Genomic DNA, 20042 nt, shown 5'->3' on the forward strand with positions numbered 1-20042 from the left:
CTTTTGGCCCGACAGTCTAGGGGGGGATGGTAATGAGACCCGTAACATAACTCATGTAAATTATTATTGTGACAAAGTAAAAGTGTGAACGAAATAACCACGACAAAAGAAATCTACCGTCAAACTCCAGGTTTATTTATAAACACACGGTAATGGGGGGAGCAGGAAAAGGGGCTGAGCTGGACCCAAGGAAAGAAACAATAAGTATTCAAAAACACCCCTAAGCTAGACTAGCCTACTTTAACAACAGCTAACTAACTAACCAAAAATACAGTGGGTGGTCCGCCCAGTTCTAACTAGTGTGTTTAACAAAGTTCACCTACGGGTAGTGTATGCCCATGGGCGACTTGTCTTGGTTTCCCCCTTTTCCCACCAGCAACAAACAAACACCATAACCAAAAACAATACTCACAGGTGATGACAAAGTGCTATGGAGGTGCTTAAACAAAAGAGAGGTTAAGACACAAAGCGAGAGTGAAACACAGAGACCTACAGACATGGCATTTACAGAGAGTTGAGCTAGAGATTGAGCTAGAGATTGAGCGAGAGATTGCGCTAGAACAAACAAATGATGGGGTTTTTAAACCATGGGGAAGGAACTGTGATAGGGTAGGAAATAGGAGGAGGTGTGTCTTCTGATTGATGATTGATTGTTGACTGATTGGGGAGTGATGATTTTCACCTGTGAGGGGAGAAGGAGAGAAAAGAAACACACACACAGGATACACACACACACAGGATAACTGTATCCGTAACACTAGGTCTTTAAGAGTTTATTCGGAAGTATAAATATTATTTTGTGGTGCTCCGACTCTCTAGTTAATTACATTTACATGATTAGCTCTATCAGGTAATATTAATTACGGAGAAAGGATTTTATAGAATAGCATGTCATATCATTTAATCCGGCATAGCCAAAGACACGACACTCGGCACACGCATACTCTGACTGGCTCTCGTTCAAGCAAATGAGAAATAAGTGCACTCAGGCTATCCGGAAGACCAAAGTTAGTTACTTTAAGGAGCAGTTCTCTCTCTGTGGGTCTAACCCCAAGATGTTCTGTAAAACGGTTAAAGACCTGGAGAATAAACCCTCCTCCTCACAGTTGCCCATGTCCCTTAATGTTGATTATGTGGTTGTTACTGACAAGAAGCACATGGCTGAGCTCTTTATTCACCACTTAATGTCAGGATTCCTATTTGACTCATCCATGCCTCCTTGCCCGTCCAACATTTCCTCATCTCCCACCCCTTCTAATGCGACTATCCCTGATGCTTCTCCCTCTTTTCCCCCAGCTACAAAGTTTCTCCCTGCAGGCAGTCACTGAGTCCGAATTGCTAAAGGAGCTCCTTAAACTTGACCTCCCAAAAATATATTGGTCAGATGGTTTAGACCCTTTCTTCTTTAAGGTTGCTAACCCTATCATCGCCAAGCCTATCTCCAACCCTTTAAACCTGTCTCTCCTTTCTGTGTTGGAAAAACTTGTCAATAATCAACTGACTGGATTTCTTGATGTCTATAGTATTCTCTCGGGTATGCAATCTGGTTTCCGCTCAGGTTATGGATGTGTCACTGTAACCTTAAATGTCCTCAATGATGTCACTATTGCCCTTGATTCTAAACAATATTGTGCTGCTATTTTTATTGACTTGGCCAAAGCTTTTGATACGGTAGACCATTCCATTCTTGTGGGCCAGAGTATTGGTGTCTCTGAGGAGTCTTTGGCCTGGTTAGCTAACTACCTCTCTCAAAAGAGTGCAGTGAATAAAGTCAGAAAGTCTGCTGTCTCACTGCCTGTCACCAAGGGAGTACCCCAAGGCTTGATCCTAGGCACCACACTCTTCTCAATTTACATCAACAACATAGCTCAGGCAGTAGGAAGCTCTCTGATCCATTCATATGCAGATAATACGGACTTATAATCAGCTGGCCCCTCCCCAGATTTTGTGTTAAATGCTCTACAACAAAGATGTCTTAGTGTCCAACAAGCTTTCTCTACCCTTAACCTTGTTCTGAACACCTCCAAAACAAAAGTCATGTTCTGCCAGTCACATTCTGTTTAAGGTCCCCAAAGCACACACTTCCCTGGGTCACTCCTCTTTTCAGTTCGCTGCAGCTAGCGACTGGAACGAGCTGCAACAAACACTCAAACTGGACAGTTTTATCTCAATCTCTTCATTCAAATACTCAGTCATGGACACTCTTACTGACAGTTGTGGCTACTTTGTGTGATGTATTGGTGTCTCTACCTTTTTGTCCTTTGTGCTGTTGTCTGTGTGTCTATATATATTCATATATATATATATTAAATCCCAGCCCCCATCCCCGCAGGAGGCCTTTTGCTAGGGCGTCATTGTAAATAAGAATTTGTTCTTAACTGACTTGCCTAGTTAAATAAAGGTAAAATAAATAAAATACGCTGCCCTGAACCTTAGACACTGTCACAAGCGCGTATTTCTTTTTCCCAACGCAGTTAAGCCAAAACCATGCCCTGTTATTCAGAGAGGCGTTCTACAACGCTTTGAGTGCTCTCCAAATCCAGAAGTGAATATCAATAACATTTACCCTTGTATTTCAAGATTGAAACGCATAGCGTATTCGACTGAATGATTAGCAAATAAATATTTGATAATAGACTACTAATGATAATATAACTTCAAATATCTAGATAGTATCATTAAGTAGCCTATGTTAATTTAGCTGACCTTCAATTTATTTATTATTTATTTCACCTTTATTTAACCAGGTAGGCAAGTTGAGAACAAGTTCTCATTTACAATTGCGACCTGGCCAAGATAAAGCAAAGCAGTTCGACACATACAACGACACAGAGTTACACATGGAGTAAAACAAACATACAGTCAATAATACAGTATAAACAAGTCTATATACGATGTGAGCAAATGAGGTGAGATAAGGGAGGTAAAGGCAAAAAAAGGCCATGGTGGCAAAGTAAATACAATATAGCAAGTAAAACACTGGAATGGTAGATTTGCAATGGAAGAATGTGCAAAGTAGAAATAAAAATAATGGGGTGCAAAGGAGCTTAATTAATTAATTAATTAAATACAGTAGGGAAAGAGGTAGTTGTTTGGGCTAAATTATAGGTGGGCTATGTAGAGGTGCAGTAATCTGTGAGCTGCTCTGACAGTTGGTGCTTAAAGCTAGTGAGGGAGATAAGTGTTTCCAGTTTCAGAGATTTTTGTAGTTCGTTCCAGTCATTGGCAGCAGAGAACTGGAAGGAGAGAAAGAATTGGCGGCCAAAGAAAGAATTGGTTTTGGGGGTGACTAGAGAGATATACATGCTGGAGCGTGTGCTACAGGTGGGAGATGCTATGTTTGAGACAGCACAATTCAGCGAGCTGAGATAAGGGGGGACTTTACCTAGCAGGGTCTTGTAGATGACATGGAGCCAGTGGGTTTGGCGACGAGTATGAAGCGAGGGCCAGCCAACGAGAGTGTACAGGTCGCAATGGTGGTTAGTATATGGGGCTTTGGTGACAAAACGGATTGCACTGTGATAGACTGCATCCAATTTGTTGAGTAGGGTATTGGAGGCTATTTTGTAAATGACATCGCCAAAGTCGAGGATTGGTAGGATGGTCAGTTTTACAAGGGTATGTTTGGCAGCATGAGTGAAGGATGCTTTGTTGCGAAATAGGAAGCCAATTCTAGATTTAACTTTGGATTGGAGATGTTTGATATGGGTCTGGAAGGAGAGTTTACAGTCTAACCAGACACCTAACTATTTGTAGTTGTCCACATATTCTAAGTCAGAGCCGTCCAGAGTAGTGATGTTGGACAGGCGGGTAGGTGCAGGTAGCGATCGGTTGAAGAGCATGCATTTAGTTTTACTTGTATTTAAGAGCAATTGGAGGCCACGGAAGGAGAGTTGTATGGCATTGAAGCTTGCCTGGAGGCTTGTTAACACAGTGTCCGAAGAAGGGCCAAAAGTATACAGAATGGTGTCGTCTGCGTAGAGGTGGATCAGAGACTCACCAGCAGCAAGAGCGACCTCATTGATGTATACAGAGAAGAGAGTCGGTCCAAGAATTGAACCCTGTGGCACCCCCATAGAGACTGCCAGAGGTCCGGACAGCAGGCCCTCAGATTTGACACACTGAACTCTATCAGAGAAGTAGTTGGTGAACCAGGCGAGGCAATCATTTGAGAAACCAAGGCTGTCGAGTCTGCGATGAGGATGTGGTGATTGACAGAGTCGAAAGCCTTGGCCAGATCAATGAATACGGCTGCACAGTAATGTTTCTTATCGATTGCGGTTAAGATATCGTTTAGCGTGGCTGAGGTGCATCCATGACCAGGTCTGAAACCAGATTGCATAGCAGAGAAGGTATGGTGAGATTCGAAATGGTCGGTAATCTGTTTGTTGACATGGCTTTCGAAGACCTTAGAAAGGCATGGTAGGATAGATATAGGTCTGTAGCAGTTTGGGTCAAGAGTGTCCCCCCCCCTTTGAAGAGGGGGATGACTGCAGCTGCTTTCCAATTTTTGGGAATCTCAGACGACACGAAAGAGAGGTTGAACAGGCTAGTAATAGGGGTGGCAACAATTTCGGCAGATAATTTTAGAAAGAAAGGGTCCAGATTGTCTAGCCCGGCTGATTTGTAGGGGTCCAGATCTTGCAGGTCTTTCAGAACATCAGCTGAACGGATTTGGGAGAAGGAGAAATGGGGAAGGCTTGGGCGAGTTGCTGTGGGGGGTGCAGTGCTGTTGACCGGGGTAGGAGTAGCCAGGTGGAAAGCATGGTCAGTCGTAGAAAAATTCTTATTGAAATTCTCAATTATGGTGGATATATCAGTGGTGACAGTGTTTCCTATCTTCAGTGCAGTGGGCAGCTGGGAGGAGGTGTTCTTATTCTCCATGGACTTTACAGTGTCCCAAATTGAGGGAAATCAGCAGAGTTCTCTGAGAAACTTTAACAACTCATTGAAACTCTGAAAATAAATACATGGGCAAATGTTACCAAACATGATAATAATAGGCCTGCATTGCGGTCGGCAGCTAATTGTTCAATTACACTTCAAATGGAAGATAGTAGAGCGTAGTAGAACGCAGGGGGCGTGGTTTTGGCTTAACTGCGTTGGGGAAAAGAAAGGCGCGTCACAAGCCGGCTACTGTAGCATGATGTACTACAGTACCCATAATGCTCTGTAACTATATCTAAAGCTAACACTATGATTCTGTATTCTTTTCTGGTGTCAGAAGTGGAAAGAATTTGATGTTGATCAGATTGTGTCAGCTAAAACTAGCTACCGAATGTCATTCTCGGTCAGTGTGGACATTTACAAGTGAAAGTGAACCAGACACATTGTGCAAATGAATGACATTGTGTCGCTGGCTAGCTATGGTCGGGGAAGCCCAGCAGCAGCGTGTCTGTCCATCAGCCTACCGTGTGTGTGTGGAGCAAGGTGTGGGTTCTTAGTTGCTAGGCAACGCCGGGCCCTCACGGAGCAGCACAGAGGGACAGACAGAAGTGAAAAAACCTCAAGGAGGAAAAGTTTTTTTGCAAGCAATAATAATACTTTTTTTTTTTAAAGTAATAAAGCAAAAAAATAAAAAAATAAAGCTGTATATATAACTCATCCAGAGCCCTTTGACTTCTCAAACAAAGCAGATTGGACAAGTTTCCTCTGGCATCAGGGCTGAATACAAAACCAGAGGAATGTCAGGTGAACTCTTTTATATGCTATGGGGAATGCTGATGATTATATTTTGGAAGTATTGCCATTGACTGATGCAGAAAAAAAGGAGTATAATGTAACAGGAGCATTTGAGCAGCACTGTGTAGGAAAAGATAATGTTATTTTTGAGACAGCACAATTCAACATGAGATTTCAAGATGAGGGAGAGAGTGCAGAGGCATTCATCACAGATGTACACAAGCAGCTGAGCATTGTAACTTTGGAGTGCTCAAAGAATAACTTATAAGAGACAAAATTGTGGTTGGAATAAAAGACAAGAGGCTGTCAGAACAGCTTCAGTTGGACTCAGACTTGACACTGGCAAAAGCTACTCAAAGAGTCAGACAAAGTGAAACTGTAAAGAAGTTACAAACATTACTGCACAGCAATGCAATAGGAGGAGAAACCATTAGAAATGTGGACGCCATCAAAGCAAAATGGAATAAAGGGAGAAAATTCCAACAAAGTGCACAAACAACATACAAAATGTAAAAAAATGAAACATATGACAATCCAAGTGAAAAGGGATGCAAAAGATGTGGAGGAGGACGAGAACATGGATGGAAGGACTGGTGTATTGTAGCAGGACTGACAACCATTCTTAGGCCTACCAGCCATTGAGGCCCTACAGTTAGTGCACAGAATCGAAGAATTGACACAGCCAGAGACAGACTTCACAATCGTCTATCCGTCCATCTTTCATGGACTGGGAAAACTCCAAGAGTCATACAAGATAAAGCTCAAAGATGGAACCACGCCATGTTCTCTTTCAACACCACAACGTGCTCCGCGGCCAATTGTTTTGAGAATGACACAAATATGAATTTTCACAAAGTCTGCTGCCTCAGTTTGTATGATGGCAATTTGCATACACTCCAGAATGTTATGAAGAGTGATCAGATGAATTGCAATTCATTGCAAAGTCCCTCTTTGCCATGCAAATGAACTGAATCCCCCAAAAACATTTCCACTGCATTTCAGCCCTGCCACAAAAGGACCAGCTGACATCATGTCAATGATTCTCTCGTTAACACAGGTGTGAGTGTTGACGAGGACAGAGCTGGAGATCACTCTGTCATGCTGATTGAGTTCGAATAACAGTCTGGAAGGGTGCTGCTTGGAATCATTGTTCTTCCTGTCATGACTGTCCTGATCAGGTCAGGTTACAGGAGACCACAACCCTACAGATTATTTCTCCACCCCAACAGAGGAAGAGAGATCTAGGGGTCTGAAGATGTGGGGTTTTTATGACCCCTCACGCCCCTGGTAAATCTTAGGCCACACAACATTCCTGTGTCCCCTCAATATGGAGAACCACCCTCAGAACATTAAACATGCAATAGAGGGACTTTGGAACAATGGTTTCCATCAGCCACAATGGTGGTCATGACGATAGATGGAATATCAAAATGTATGTCCTTTTTGTTTTGTTATTAAAACTTGTTAGGGACTAGCTCCCGCTGTGGGGATCAAATCAGCGGAAATTTCAAGTGCGCCACGTATAGTTTTTGATAAAACTCAAACTTTCATTAAAATACACATACAAGGTACTGAATTAAAGCTACACTCGTTGTGAATCTAGCTACCGAGTCAGATTTGTAAAATGCTTTTCGGCGAAAGCATGAGAAGCTATTATCTGATAGCATGCACCCCCAAAGTACTGCCACGCCACTTAAAACGACAGATTTTGCGGTAGCCGGCGCTACCCAAAACGCAGAAATAAAATATAAAACATTCATTACCTTTGACGAGCTTCTTTCTTGGCACTCCTATATATCCCATAAACATCACAATTGGGTATTTTTCCCGATTAAATCCGTCATTGTATAGCCAAAATGTCATTTTCTGAAGACCGGTCTGATCCAGGAATATTCCCTTTTACAAGACGCAACGTCACTTTTTAAAATGACAAAAGGTGCCTATATAATTTTACAAAACACTTCAAACTACTTTTCTAAACCAACTTTAGGTATTAATAAACGTTAATTAGCTATACAATTCATCACGGGGCGATCTGTATTCGATAGCAGCTAGTCTGGAAATCAACGGCCATCTTTTCCATTTTAATAACTTCCTGTTGAGAGACTGAAACAGGAAAGGGTAAAACGTAATAGAACCAAGGATTAAGTCTGCTCAAAATGCCAGCACTGGCGACATCGTGTGGAAGCTGTAGGCGTTTACATTACGGCTTCATGTATTTGCATTCGCCTTGAACAATACATTGACTGGCGGATTAATATATTTTTTGTGTTTTTGGAGAACAGTTTTTCGGGGGATTTTTACTGCTAAACACGTTGTGTTATAGCCACAGACACGATTTAACCAGTTTTAGAGACTTCAGAGTGTTTTCTATACACACATACTTATCATTTGCATATACTATATTCCAAACATGAGTAGCAGGACTTTGAAATGTTGCGCGATTTTTAACAAAAAGCTGCGAAAATGCGCATGATCCATAAGATGCGCATGATCCATAGATGACGTTATTACGAAAACCTTGTAAAGTTAAGAGTTTTCCTAGTATATGTTTGATGTTTATACATTGTACGTTGTGTGGAAAATGTCCAAATCAAATAGAATGTTTTGGTAAAGATGAAATGTGAAGTTAGTTGTCTAAACTTAATTTTGAGTAAAATCTAGACCTTGCCCTTAACTTGGTACGCCCAGAGAATTGCCCTAAAGGCGTTTACGCCCACTTCTGACCCGAGGGTATAAAACCTGTGAGTGAATAATTAACAGATCAGACTAAGTGATCCAAGCTGCAGCCGAGGTCTAAAAAGTCAACAAACCCAAAACGCAACACAAGTTTGAAGACAAAGAAGTATTTTTCTACCCAAGATACGCATGAGTAGCTGTGTCTAAGCGGGTGAATTCAAGTCGAACCACCTAGCCTCCACACCCCATCGAATTGTGGTATCTACACTGTTTCATTCCTACGCTGTGAGCTCTGAGCTACAGAGCTGTCTGTCCTCAGAAGAGCCCTTGCAGAGCAAGGGAGAGGGAACAGACTCCTAAGTCAAAAGGACACTGACATCGTGAGGACAACCAAAGAGTTGCGCCGGAGAAGTGCGTCATTGAGCAGCCTGAACGGTCCACGCGGAGAATCCACGGAGACCTCCCCCGCGTAATTACATCATTATATTCTGACCCATAAGAGCGGCAGTTTGGGGCAAGGCTAGGGTTAGAATAAGCATAGCTTATCTCTCGTGTTCATTTCTCTCGTGTACTTTCTCTTTTTCTCTCTCTTTTAAATCCCCATTTTGGGTAACACGCGCAATAGTGTGTTGGCCCATTATACTAAGTTCTATTCAATAGCCTAGAATGTGTTTTTGTGTATGTATATCTTTTATCATCATTTTAGCTTTATAGTAAATAAATACTCAACTAAGATTGGTGTGGTACGAACTCATTGGTGAGACCCGGGTCTGTGCAGATTCCCGGATTATGCAACGTTCAGAACGGGACTGTAAAGGTAACTGATTAATTAGCGGATGTTGCAAAATCAATATTCTGATATTCTTTGAGTTAATTTGGGAAATAGAAAATCAATAAAACTAATTTTCCCATGGTGCCCCAAGTTAATGAGTTAATAATTGCTTGATTAATTTAATCACGCAACTAGAAACATTAATCATTTGATGAGCAACAGTCGTCACATTAACTAATACAACGTCACGACATTCCTCTGTCAACCACGGTTACCTGCAAGGAAACACATGCCGTCATCATTGCTTTGCACAAAAATGGCTTCACAGGCAAGGATATTGCTGCCAGTAAGATTGCACCTAAATCAACCATTTATCGGCTCATCAAGAACTTCAAGGAGAGCGGTTCAATTGTTGTGAAGAAGGCTTCAGGGCGCCCAAGAAAGTCCAGCAAGTGCCAGGACTGTCTCCTAAAGTTGATTCAGCTGCAGGATTGGGGCACCACCAGTACAGAGCCTGCTCAGAAATGGCAGCAGGCAGGTGTGAGTGCATCTGCAGGCACAGTGAGGCAAAGACTTTTGGAGGATGGCCTGGTGTCAAGAATGGCAGGAAAGAAGCCACTTCTCTCCAGGAAAAACATCAGGGACAGACTGATATTATGCAAAAGATACAGGGATTGGACTGCTGGGGACTGGGGTAAAGTCATTTTCTCTGATGAATCCCCTTTCCGATTGTTTGGGGCATCTGGATAAAAAGCTTGTCCTGTGTCATGCCAACAGTAAAACATCCTGAGACCATTCATGTGTGGGGTTGCTTCTCAGCCAAGGGAGTGGCCTCACTCACAATTTTGCCTAAGAAGACAGCCATCAATAAATAATGGTACCAACACATCCTCCGAAAGCAACTTCTCCCAACCATCCAGGAACAGTTTGGTGACGAACAATGCCTTTTCCAGCATGATGGAGCACCTTGCCATAAGGCAAAAGTGATAACTAAGTGGCTCGGGGAACAAAACATCTATATTTTGGGTCCATGGCCAGGAAACTCCTCAGACCTTAATCCCATTGAGAACTTGTGGTAAATCCTCAAGAGGCAGGTGGAAAAACAAAAACCCACAAATTCTGACAAACTCCAAGCATTGATTATGTAAGAATGGGCTGACATCAGTCAGGATGTGGCTCAGAAGTTAATTGACAGCATGCCAGGGCGGATTGCAGAGGTCTTGAAAAAGAAGGGTAAACACAGTAAATATTGACTCTGCATCAACTTCATGTAATTGTCAATAAAAGCCTTTGACACTTATGAAATGCTTGTAATTATACTTCAGTATTCCATAGTAACATCTGACAAAAATATCTAAAGACACTGAAGCAGCAAACTTTGTGGAAATTAATATTTGTGCCATTCTCAAAACTTTTGGCCACGACTGTATATGGAGAGCTAGTCAGGATGGAGAACATGGATGTCATCAGCAAAGTGACAGAGCCCCAGAATGGTGCTCAGAATGGTGGTCTTCCCAAAAGCGAATGGAGACATCAGAGTGTGTGTTGACCTCACACCACTGAATGAAATCAGTGATAAAAGAGTGTCTCATTCTTCCAGCGGTAGACAAGACCCTCTCAATCTTGACAATGTGAATGTTGAATGTGACAGACAAGAACACGACAAGAATCTTCACAAAGTACTTCTGGTCTCACACTCAATGAAAAGTGTAAGTTTGGGTTACAGGTTTTCTGCCTCAGGACTGGGGCCAGATCCCAACAAAGTCAAGGCAATCAGGGAAATGCTGGAGCCTACGTGTGCAGCGGATGTTCGCCGACTAATGGGCATGGCAAACTACCTTGCTAATTTTCTGGTTTACATACAGCATGCCATTGAATGAGCTGAGGCGAGAGAAGATCGAGCGGTGCTGGGGGCATCCCCAAAAGATTGCTTTTCAAAAGCTCAATGAGGAACTGAGTTCTCCAAAAGCGCTTGCTCAGTACTCGTGCACGGTGTAGACAATGGTTGCAGCAGACTCATCGCCATACGGCATAGGTGCGGTGCTGACTCAGAAACAGACTGACAACACTTGGAGACCTGTTACATACATCTCAAGAGGAATGACTGACACACAGAAACGCTATGCACAGATTGAGAAAGAGGCCTTAGCAGCCACGTGAGCGTGTGAAAGACTGACCACTTAACTTCATGGCCTGCAGTTCACACGACAAACTGACCACAAACCCCTGGTACCGTTGCTAGGTTCCAGAGCCCTAGATCAACTGCTTCCCAGGGTCCTACGTTTTCGACTGCGACTTCTGAGACTCACATACAACAATACACAATCCAAGTGTACGTGGAGACCATTGTTTTCTCACTAGCTGCTACAGAGGCTCAAGTGAAACACATCACAGAAGCACAACAAGTCAACAAAACCTGCAAAAAAGTTCAACAATACTGCCTTACCGAATGGCCGAACAAACCCAAGCTGCAAACAGACGTGGCACATTTCTGGCATGTCAGTGCGGAGCTTCACATGGCAGGTGACCTTTTTCTGAAAGGAAAAAGACTCGTAATACCACAGACACTCAGAGGTGAAATACTTCAAAAGATCCATGAAGGACATTAAGGAATCTTAAAGTGCCAAGCAAGGGCCAAGCAATCAGTGTGGTGGCCAGATACAGTATATCAGCCCAGATCCGACAAGTAGTTGACAGGTGTGAAACCTGTCAAAAACACAGAACACAGTACAGCCGCTCATACTTATCTCAGCTGCTGAACGACCGTGGCAAAAGGAGTGTACCAATTGGTACACTCTGATTTACCACCCCAAGATATTCCTGAACAACGTCTATTTGCGCCCCTACTGGATGGAAATTACAAATGTAATGGCTGTGCTCAATGCAATGGCACTTATAAATGTAGATCCTTCAAACACCCACAAACAGGGAAATCGATCCCAATCAAAGGTGTTATTACGTGCTCCACTAAGGCAGTTTTTTATCTTATAACTTGTCCTTGTGGTAAAAATGATGTAGGTAAAACAAAGCGCGAATTAAAAGTACGTATCTCAGAGCATCGTAGCACCATCAGGTGTAAAAACGTTACTTATCCAGTTGCGGCCCACTTCTTGGAGGCAGGCCACTCGATTTCGTCTCTGCGTTATATTGGCATCAAACATGTCACCCTCCCTAGGAGAGGGGGTGACCTTGATAATTTACTGTTAAAACGAGAGGCTGCCTGGATCTTTAACTTAAAGACCCTTGCGCCCTTCGGTCTCAACGTAGACTTTGATCTGAAGCCATTCTTGTGATTATTGTAACTTTGCCATTGGAATTGTTTGTAAGCTTCTGTAGTCGAAATTGAATTTATGATCGTATGCTATCCATTTGTTGTTTGTATGCTGTTCTTTGTATGACATTTTAATATTTGATAATTAACCAATGATATTAGGCCACTCTTGGCCATGATTACAGACACCTGTGTCTTTTCAAAACAAATCAAAACAAATCAAATCACATTTTATTTGTCACATACACATGGTTAGCAGATGTTAATGTGGGTGTAGCGAAATGCTTGTGCTTCTAGTTCCGACAATGCAGTAATAACCAACAAGTAATCTAACTAACAATTCCTAAACTACTGTCTTATACACAGTGTAAGGGGATAAAGAATATGTACATAAGGATATATGAATGAGTGATGGTACAGACCAGCATAGGCAAGATACAGTAGATGGTATCGAGTACAGTATATACATATGAGATGAGTATGTAAACAAAGTGGCATAGTTAAAGTGGCTAGTGATACATGTATTACATAAGGATGCAGTCGATGATATAGAGTACAGTATATACGTATGCATATGAGATGAATAATGTAGGGTAAGTAACATTATATAAGGTAGCATTGTTTAAAGTGGCTAGTGATATATTTACATCATTTCCCATCAATTCCCATTATTAAAGTGGCTGGAGTTGAGTCAGTGTCAGTGTGTTGGCAGCAGCCACTCAATGTTAGTGGTGGCTGTTTAACAGTCTGATGGCCTTGAGATAGAAGCTGTTTTTCAGTCTCTCGGTCCCAGCTTTGATGCACCTGTACTGACCTCGCCTTCTGGATGATAGCGGGGTGAACAGGCAGTGGCTCGGGTGGTTGATGTCCTTGATGATCTTTATGGCCTTCCTGTAACATCGAGTGGTGTAGGTGTCCTGGAGGGCAGGTAGTTTGCCCCCGGTGATGCGTTGTGCAGACCTAGGGTGGGTGGAGGTGATATGGTCCTTGACTAGTCTCTCAAAGCACTTCATGATGACGGAAGTGAGTGCTACGGGGCGGTAGTCGTTTAGCTCAGTTACCTTAGCTTTCTTGGGAACAGGAACAATGGTGGCCCTCTTGAAGCATGTGGGAACAGCAGACTGGTATAGGGATTGATTGAATATGTCCGTAAACACACCGGCCAGCTGGTCTGCGCATGCTCTGAGGGCGCGGCTGGGGATGCCGTCTGGGCCTGCAGCCTTGCGAGGGTTAACACATTTAAATGTCTTACTCACCTCGGCTGCAGTGAAGGAGAGACCGCATGTTTTCGTTGCAGGCCGTGTCAGTGGCACTGTATTGTCCTCAAAGCGGGCAAAAAAGTTATTTAGTCTGCCTGGGAGCAAGACATCCTGGTCCGTGACTGGGCTGGATTTCTTCCTGTAGTCCGTGATTGACTGTAGACCCTGCCACATGCCTCTTGTGTCTGAGCCGTTGAATTGAGATTCTACTTTGTCTCTGTACTGACGCTTAGCTTGTTTGATAGCCTTGCGGAGGGAATAGCTGCACTGTTTGTATTCGGTCATGTTACCAGACACCTTGCCCTGATTAAAAGCAGTGGTTCGCGCTTTCAGTTTCACGCGAATGCTGCCATCAATCCACGGTTTCTGGTTAGGGAATGTTTTAATCGTTGCTATGGGAACGACATCTTCAACGCACGTTCTAATGAACTCGCACACCGAATCAGCGTATTCGTCAATGTTGTTATCTGACGCAATACGAAACATATCCCAGTCCACGTGATGGAAGCAGTCTTGGAGTGTGGAGTCAGCTTGGTCGGACCAGCGTAGCGTGGGAGCCTCTAGTTTTAGTTTCTGTCTGTAGGCAGGGATCAACAAAATGGAGTCGTGGTCAGCTTTTCCGAAAGGAGGGCGGGGCAGGGCCTTATATGCGTCGCGGAAGTTAGAGTAACAATGATCCAAGGTTTTTCCACCCCTGGTTGCGCAATCGATATGCTGATAAAATTTAGGGAGTCTTGTTTTCAGATTAGCCTTGTTAAAATCCCCAGCTACAATGAATGCAGCCTCCGGATAAATGGTTTCCAGTTTGCAAAGAGTTAAATAAAGTTCGTTCAGAGCCATCGATGTGTCTGCTTGGGGGGGATATATACGGGGGGATATATACGGCTGTGATTATAATCGAAGAGAATTCTCTTGGTAGATAATGCGGTCTACATTTGATTGTGAGGAATTCTAAATCAGGTGAACAGAAGGATTTGAGTTCCTGTATGTTTCTTTCATCACACCATGTCTCGTTAGCCATAAGGCATACGCCCCCGCCCCTCTTCTTACCAGAAAGGTGTCTGTTTCTGTCGGCGCGATGCGTGGAGAAACCCGTTGGCTGCACCGCTTCGGATAGCGTCTCTCCAGTGAGCCATGTTTCCGGATTTCATCAACCTTGTTGTCAAGAGACTGGACATTGGCAAGAAGAATGCTAGGGAGTGGTGCACGGTGTGCCCGTCTCCGGAGTCTGACCAGAAGACCGCCTAGTTTCCCTCTTTTTCGGAGTCGTTTTTTCCGGTCGCTGCATGGGATCCATTCCGTTGTCCTGTTTGTAAGGCAGAACACAGGATCCGCGTTGGGAAAAACATATTCTTGGTCGTACTGATGGTGAGTTGACGCTGATCTTATATTCAGTAGTTCTTCTCGACTGTATGTAATGAAACCTAAGATGACCTGGGGTACTAATGTAAGAAATAACACGTAAAAAAACAAAAAACTGCATAGTTTCCTAGGAACGCGAGCGAGGCGGCCATCTCTGTCGGCGCCGGAAGTACAGTACTTTTGACACTACATAAACGAGTCATCCCGCAGTGTTTGTGATTATACCCTGATGAAGACAGCTTGGTTGTCAAAACGTTGGTAATTACATTTTTGCATCTGAGCTCCTAGAGTGTGCAGCTCTCTTTTATTTTCAAGTTTTCTATTCCACTAGCCAGCACCTCGCCTAAATAGGTGTGCATTTCTTTTTCTTCTAAAAGGTGGGAATGGACCTGTTTGAGTGGAACAAGAAAATGTACCTGCAGATTGTTGACTACTTTTCCAAATACATTGAGGTAGCTGAAATGAGAGTGACTTCGGCGGAGGCCACCATCAGAGCTGTAAAAGAGGCCTTTGCCCGCAACAGAGTCGCGGAGGCAGTAGTTTGAGACAATGAAAAGCAGTTCTTAGCAGAGATCTTCCAAGTGTCAAATCAAATCAAATTTTATTGGTCACATACACGTGTTTAGCAGATGTTATTGCTGGTGTAGCGAAATGCTTGTGGTTCTAGCTCCGACAGTGCAGTAATATCTAACAAGTCATATCTAACAGTTTCACAACATATACCCAAAATACACATACATCTAAGTAAGGAATAGATTGAGAATATATATGTCAGAGCGGCATTAGACAAAGATAGTGGCATAGTATAGAGTACAGTATATAAATATGAGATGTGTGATGCAATATTTACACCCAATTAAAGTGACTAAGATACCGTAGAGTACAGTTTACACATACAGTTGAAGTCAGAAGTTTACATACACTTAGGTTGGAGTCATTGAAACTCGTTTTTCAACCACTCCACAAATTTCTTGTTAACAAACTATAGTTTTGGCAAGTCGGTTAGGACATCATCTTTGTGCATGACACAAGTAATTTTTCCAACAATTGTTTACAGACAAATTATTTCACTTATAATTCACTGTATCACAATTCCAGTGGGTCAGAAGTTTACATACACTAAGTTGACTGTACCTTTAAACAACTTGGAAAATTCCAGAAAATTATGTCATGGCTTTAGAAGATTCCGATAGGCTAATTGATATCATTTGAGTCAATTGGAGGTGGACCTGTGGATGTATTTCAAGGCCTACCTTCAAATTCAGTGCCTCTTTGCTTGACATCATGGGAAAATCAAAATAAATCAGCCAAGACCTCAGGAAAAAAATGGTAGACCTCCACAAGTCTGGTTCATCCTTGGGAACAATTTCCAAACACCTGAAGGTACCACGTTCATCTGTACAAACAATAGTACGCAAGTATAAACAGCATGGGACCACGCAGCCGTCACCGCTCAGGAAGGAGACGCGCTCTGTCTCCTAAAGATGAACATACTTTGGTGCAAAAATTGCAAATCAATCCCAGAACAACAGCAAAGGTCCTTGTGAAGATAATGGAGGAAACAAGTTCAAAAGTATCTGTATCCACAGTAAAACGAGTCCTATATCGACATAACCTGAAAGGCCGCTCAGCAAGGAAGAAGCCACTGCTCCAAAACCGCCATAAAAAAAGCCAGACTACGGTTTGCAACTACACATGGGGACAAAGATCGTACTTTTTGGAGAAATGTCCTCTGGTCTGATGAAACAAAAATAGAACTGTTTGGCCATAATGACCATCGTTATGTTTGTGAAGTACGGGGGTGGCAGCATCATGTTGTGGGGGTGCTTTGCTGCAGGGGGGACTGGTGCACTTCACAAAATAGATGGCATCATGAGGAGGAAAATGATGTGGATATATTGAAGCAACATCTCAAGACATTAGTCAGGAAGTTAAAGCTTGGTCTTCCAAATGGACAATGGCAAATGACAATGCCATCACAAAGTTCTGACCTCAATCCCATAGACAATTTGTGGCCAGACCTGAAAAAGTGTGTGCGAGCAAGGAGGCCTACAAACCTGACTCAGTTACACCAGTTCTGTCAGGAGGAATGGGCCAAAATTCACCAAACTTATTGCTGGAAGCTTGTGGAAGGCTACCCGAAATGTTTGACCCAAGTTAAACAATTTAAAGGCAATGCTACCAAATACTAATTGAGTGTATGTAAACGTCTGACCCACTGGGAACTTGATGAAAGGAATAAAAGCTGAAATAAATCATTCTCTCTGCTATTATTCTGACATTTCACATTCTTAAAATAAAGTGGTGATCCTAACTGACCTAAGACAGAGAATTTTTACTAGGATTAAATGTCAGGAATTGTTCAAAACTGAGTTTAAATGTATTTGGCTAAGGTGTATGTAAACTTCCGACTTCAACTGTACATTAAGAGATGCTTTTAGTGATAATCTGTGAGAATGCACATCCGTAAGTGACTGAGGTATACTAGTCTAATTGTGTCCCCTCACGTCCCCTAAGGTCAAGTTAAGCTGCAGAGAGAGTTCATTATAGGGGAGGCCCCACTCAAGCTGTAAACAGGATTGTGTCACGTCAGCACTGGGATGACCTCCATCCTCCCCAGGCTGCTCTTAGATGGCCAAACCTTGGCAGGAGAAGGGACAACGTGGGGCTGGCTCTCTAGCAGTCTCTAGTGTGACTGACTGGGGAGGAATGTCAAGTTTAACAAAGGCTGTTTTCACAGACTGTAAAACCAAATGCCCCAGACAACAGCCTGTGGATGTGCACCTACTGGTCACAGGGGGAGGTGGTGCCAATACAGCCCTGTCTGCCAGGGAGGAATTGTAATAACACAATCAGACTAAATGTTTAGAGGGTTCTAAAGGTCTCTCAGTGAGTCACCACTGTTACCAAGGTCACACACCATAAAGGCTCAATAAACATTTTGATTCTAGCACAGGAATTCCTTATTATTATGGTAAGTACTATGCTACCAATGGTACCATATTCTGACCAGATCTGTGCTAAACCACTACCAGATCCTATAGCCTTACTATAACATGAAACAGAAATAAATTATTTGATTAATAATCCCATCAACAAGCTTATTTTTTAAGTCTTTCCATTGCACTGAGCAACATTAACACAAGATACAATTCATTTCTGAAGTGGTCTGGCGAGGTGATTGATTAGGGTAAATGGCACCACTTTCACCTGGGGATGTATCACTCTTTGAAGATATAAATAACACAGCCAAGGGTGCATAGAGGGGAGAGACACAGACTTCGTCCCACACAAGCTGCGTCCCTACATAGTGCACTACTTTTGACCAGGGCCTATAGTACTCTGGTCAAAAGTAGTGCACTGTATCGGGAATAGGTTGCCATTCAAGACACAGACACAGTGTGGGTCAGGCTTTAATCACAGCTTGGATGGGTTGTGGTGGCACTATGGTGGAGAGATGCTGTGGGACTGGGTTAAATATTGCAGTAGATGAGGGGAACCTGCAGGGTTAGAGTCTGTTTCCCTGAGGGAATTAACGAGGATGTTCCTCCACACTGAAATAGAAAGGTAAATAAGAAAGGAATGAAGTCACCTATTTCATGACACACATATTGGAAAGTTCTGTGTTTTCTGTTTGTTTATCTGTTTAAATATCATATCTTAAGATAAATCTAAGAGAACAGATATTTTTCAGTTACAGCTGTCTGAGTGTATGTCGGTCTGAAATAATTATGTAATTGTTTATAACTGTAGCCCACAGCTAAGAAGCAATGACTTGCTGATGTTGTTCTCTCAATATAAGTATCCCAACTATTTTGCTTATATGACTAGGAATCATTAGGGTTTGCTTGTTCTGCTTGTTATTAGCCAAACAACTGGTGTTCACTGACAAACATTTGGATTTGCCACTTTCTAGGTATTGGTCTTTTAACAACACAGGAATGCACACAGGAAAACAGACAAGGACATGCCACAGAAATGTTGTTTGCAGCAACACCTCCTGAAATATGGAGGTAGTAAAGGTGGGTGGTAGCTCAACATTAATTTTCAGGAAAAGTGGGGTATATGTCATATAACCATCATTCTCATTGATTTGAAGATCATCAGTCCCCATTCAAATTGAGACTTTTGTGTTAATGTTGTGGTAACCTGGCAGAGGTGCTATGTTGTTTGGTTGGAGGGAACGTTAAGTCCAAACCTGCTGTTTATTCTTCAAAGGGGCTGTAAACCATTCCAACACCGGTGTTTAGACTTAATTAACACTTTTTAAAGGATCTTGACTCAGGTCTTGACCTCTATTCATGTCTGTCAGACAAGGAATCATTCTCAAAGTGATCACTGACACAGGATCGACTCCATTACACAATTGATAGAAATTAAATGCCCTAGGAATGTATCACCACAGAAATATGCCTAATTGTGAAATAATATTAAGGATATTCCTGAATGGAAAACTGAAATAACATAATTTGCAGTGCACCATTTCAATTTAATGTACTCATTAGTCGATAATAGGGGGTTTAAGTCTAATAAGGCTCTATAAAGTCTTGACACATTAACTACTTAGCTATACACTGTACAATTAATGCATGTATTTACAAGTTGCATAAAAAAAAGGAATTCGTTTTCTGATAAAGGTGTGTGAGAGCCCCTGTCAGTCCCAAAAGTGGTACAGCTCATCTGCCCGGGCAGTCGCTATAGAGAGGAGTTGCTAGAGAAGCAAGTAAGCAATCTGCTGTAGAACAGACGTAGAAGCGGAGCGAGGCCGAGAGAAAGTACACCGGGAGATCATGGCGAAAAGATTGCTACTCGATTATCACAAGAGTCTGCCGCTCATTGGACTGCAAGCTTCTACAGTTTTGCTTCTCATTTATGGGTTTACCTGTAAGTTATCAGTTTCATTTAATTTATCTATTTACGAATGTATTTTAGAATTCTGATATTGAAGTTGTACTGTAGCTACTGGACGTGGTAAAGTAGCTGGCTATGCTAACGGGAATGCTAATTATATGGTCCA

The 20042-nt window shown here is 42.6% G+C and overlaps 1 protein-coding gene across 3 annotated transcripts in view; it reads left to right on the plus strand.

Moving 5' to 3' along the window:
- The first annotated feature begins 19745 nt into the window (after positions 1–19745).
- The window catches only part of LOC115136772 (uncharacterized), a 99148-nt gene continuing 98851 nt past the window's right edge, over positions 19746–20042 (plus strand). Inside the window, exon 1 of one of the 3 annotated variants that reach the window (XM_029672536.2) lies at positions 19746–19909. In XM_029672536.2, coding sequence (XP_029528396.2) covers positions 19816–19909 — 94 coding nt within the window. In that variant the 5' untranslated portion in view covers positions 19746–19815. The remainder of the gene's footprint in view (positions 19910–20042) is intronic. The other 2 variants (XM_029672535.2, XM_029672537.2) reach the window with 2 other exon arrangements.

The sequence above is a fragment of the Oncorhynchus nerka genome, linkage group LG11, assembly GCF_034236695.1.
Source record: "Oncorhynchus nerka isolate Pitt River linkage group LG11, Oner_Uvic_2.0, whole genome shotgun sequence".
Lineage (NCBI taxonomy): Eukaryota > Metazoa > Chordata > Actinopteri > Salmoniformes > Salmonidae > Oncorhynchus > Oncorhynchus nerka.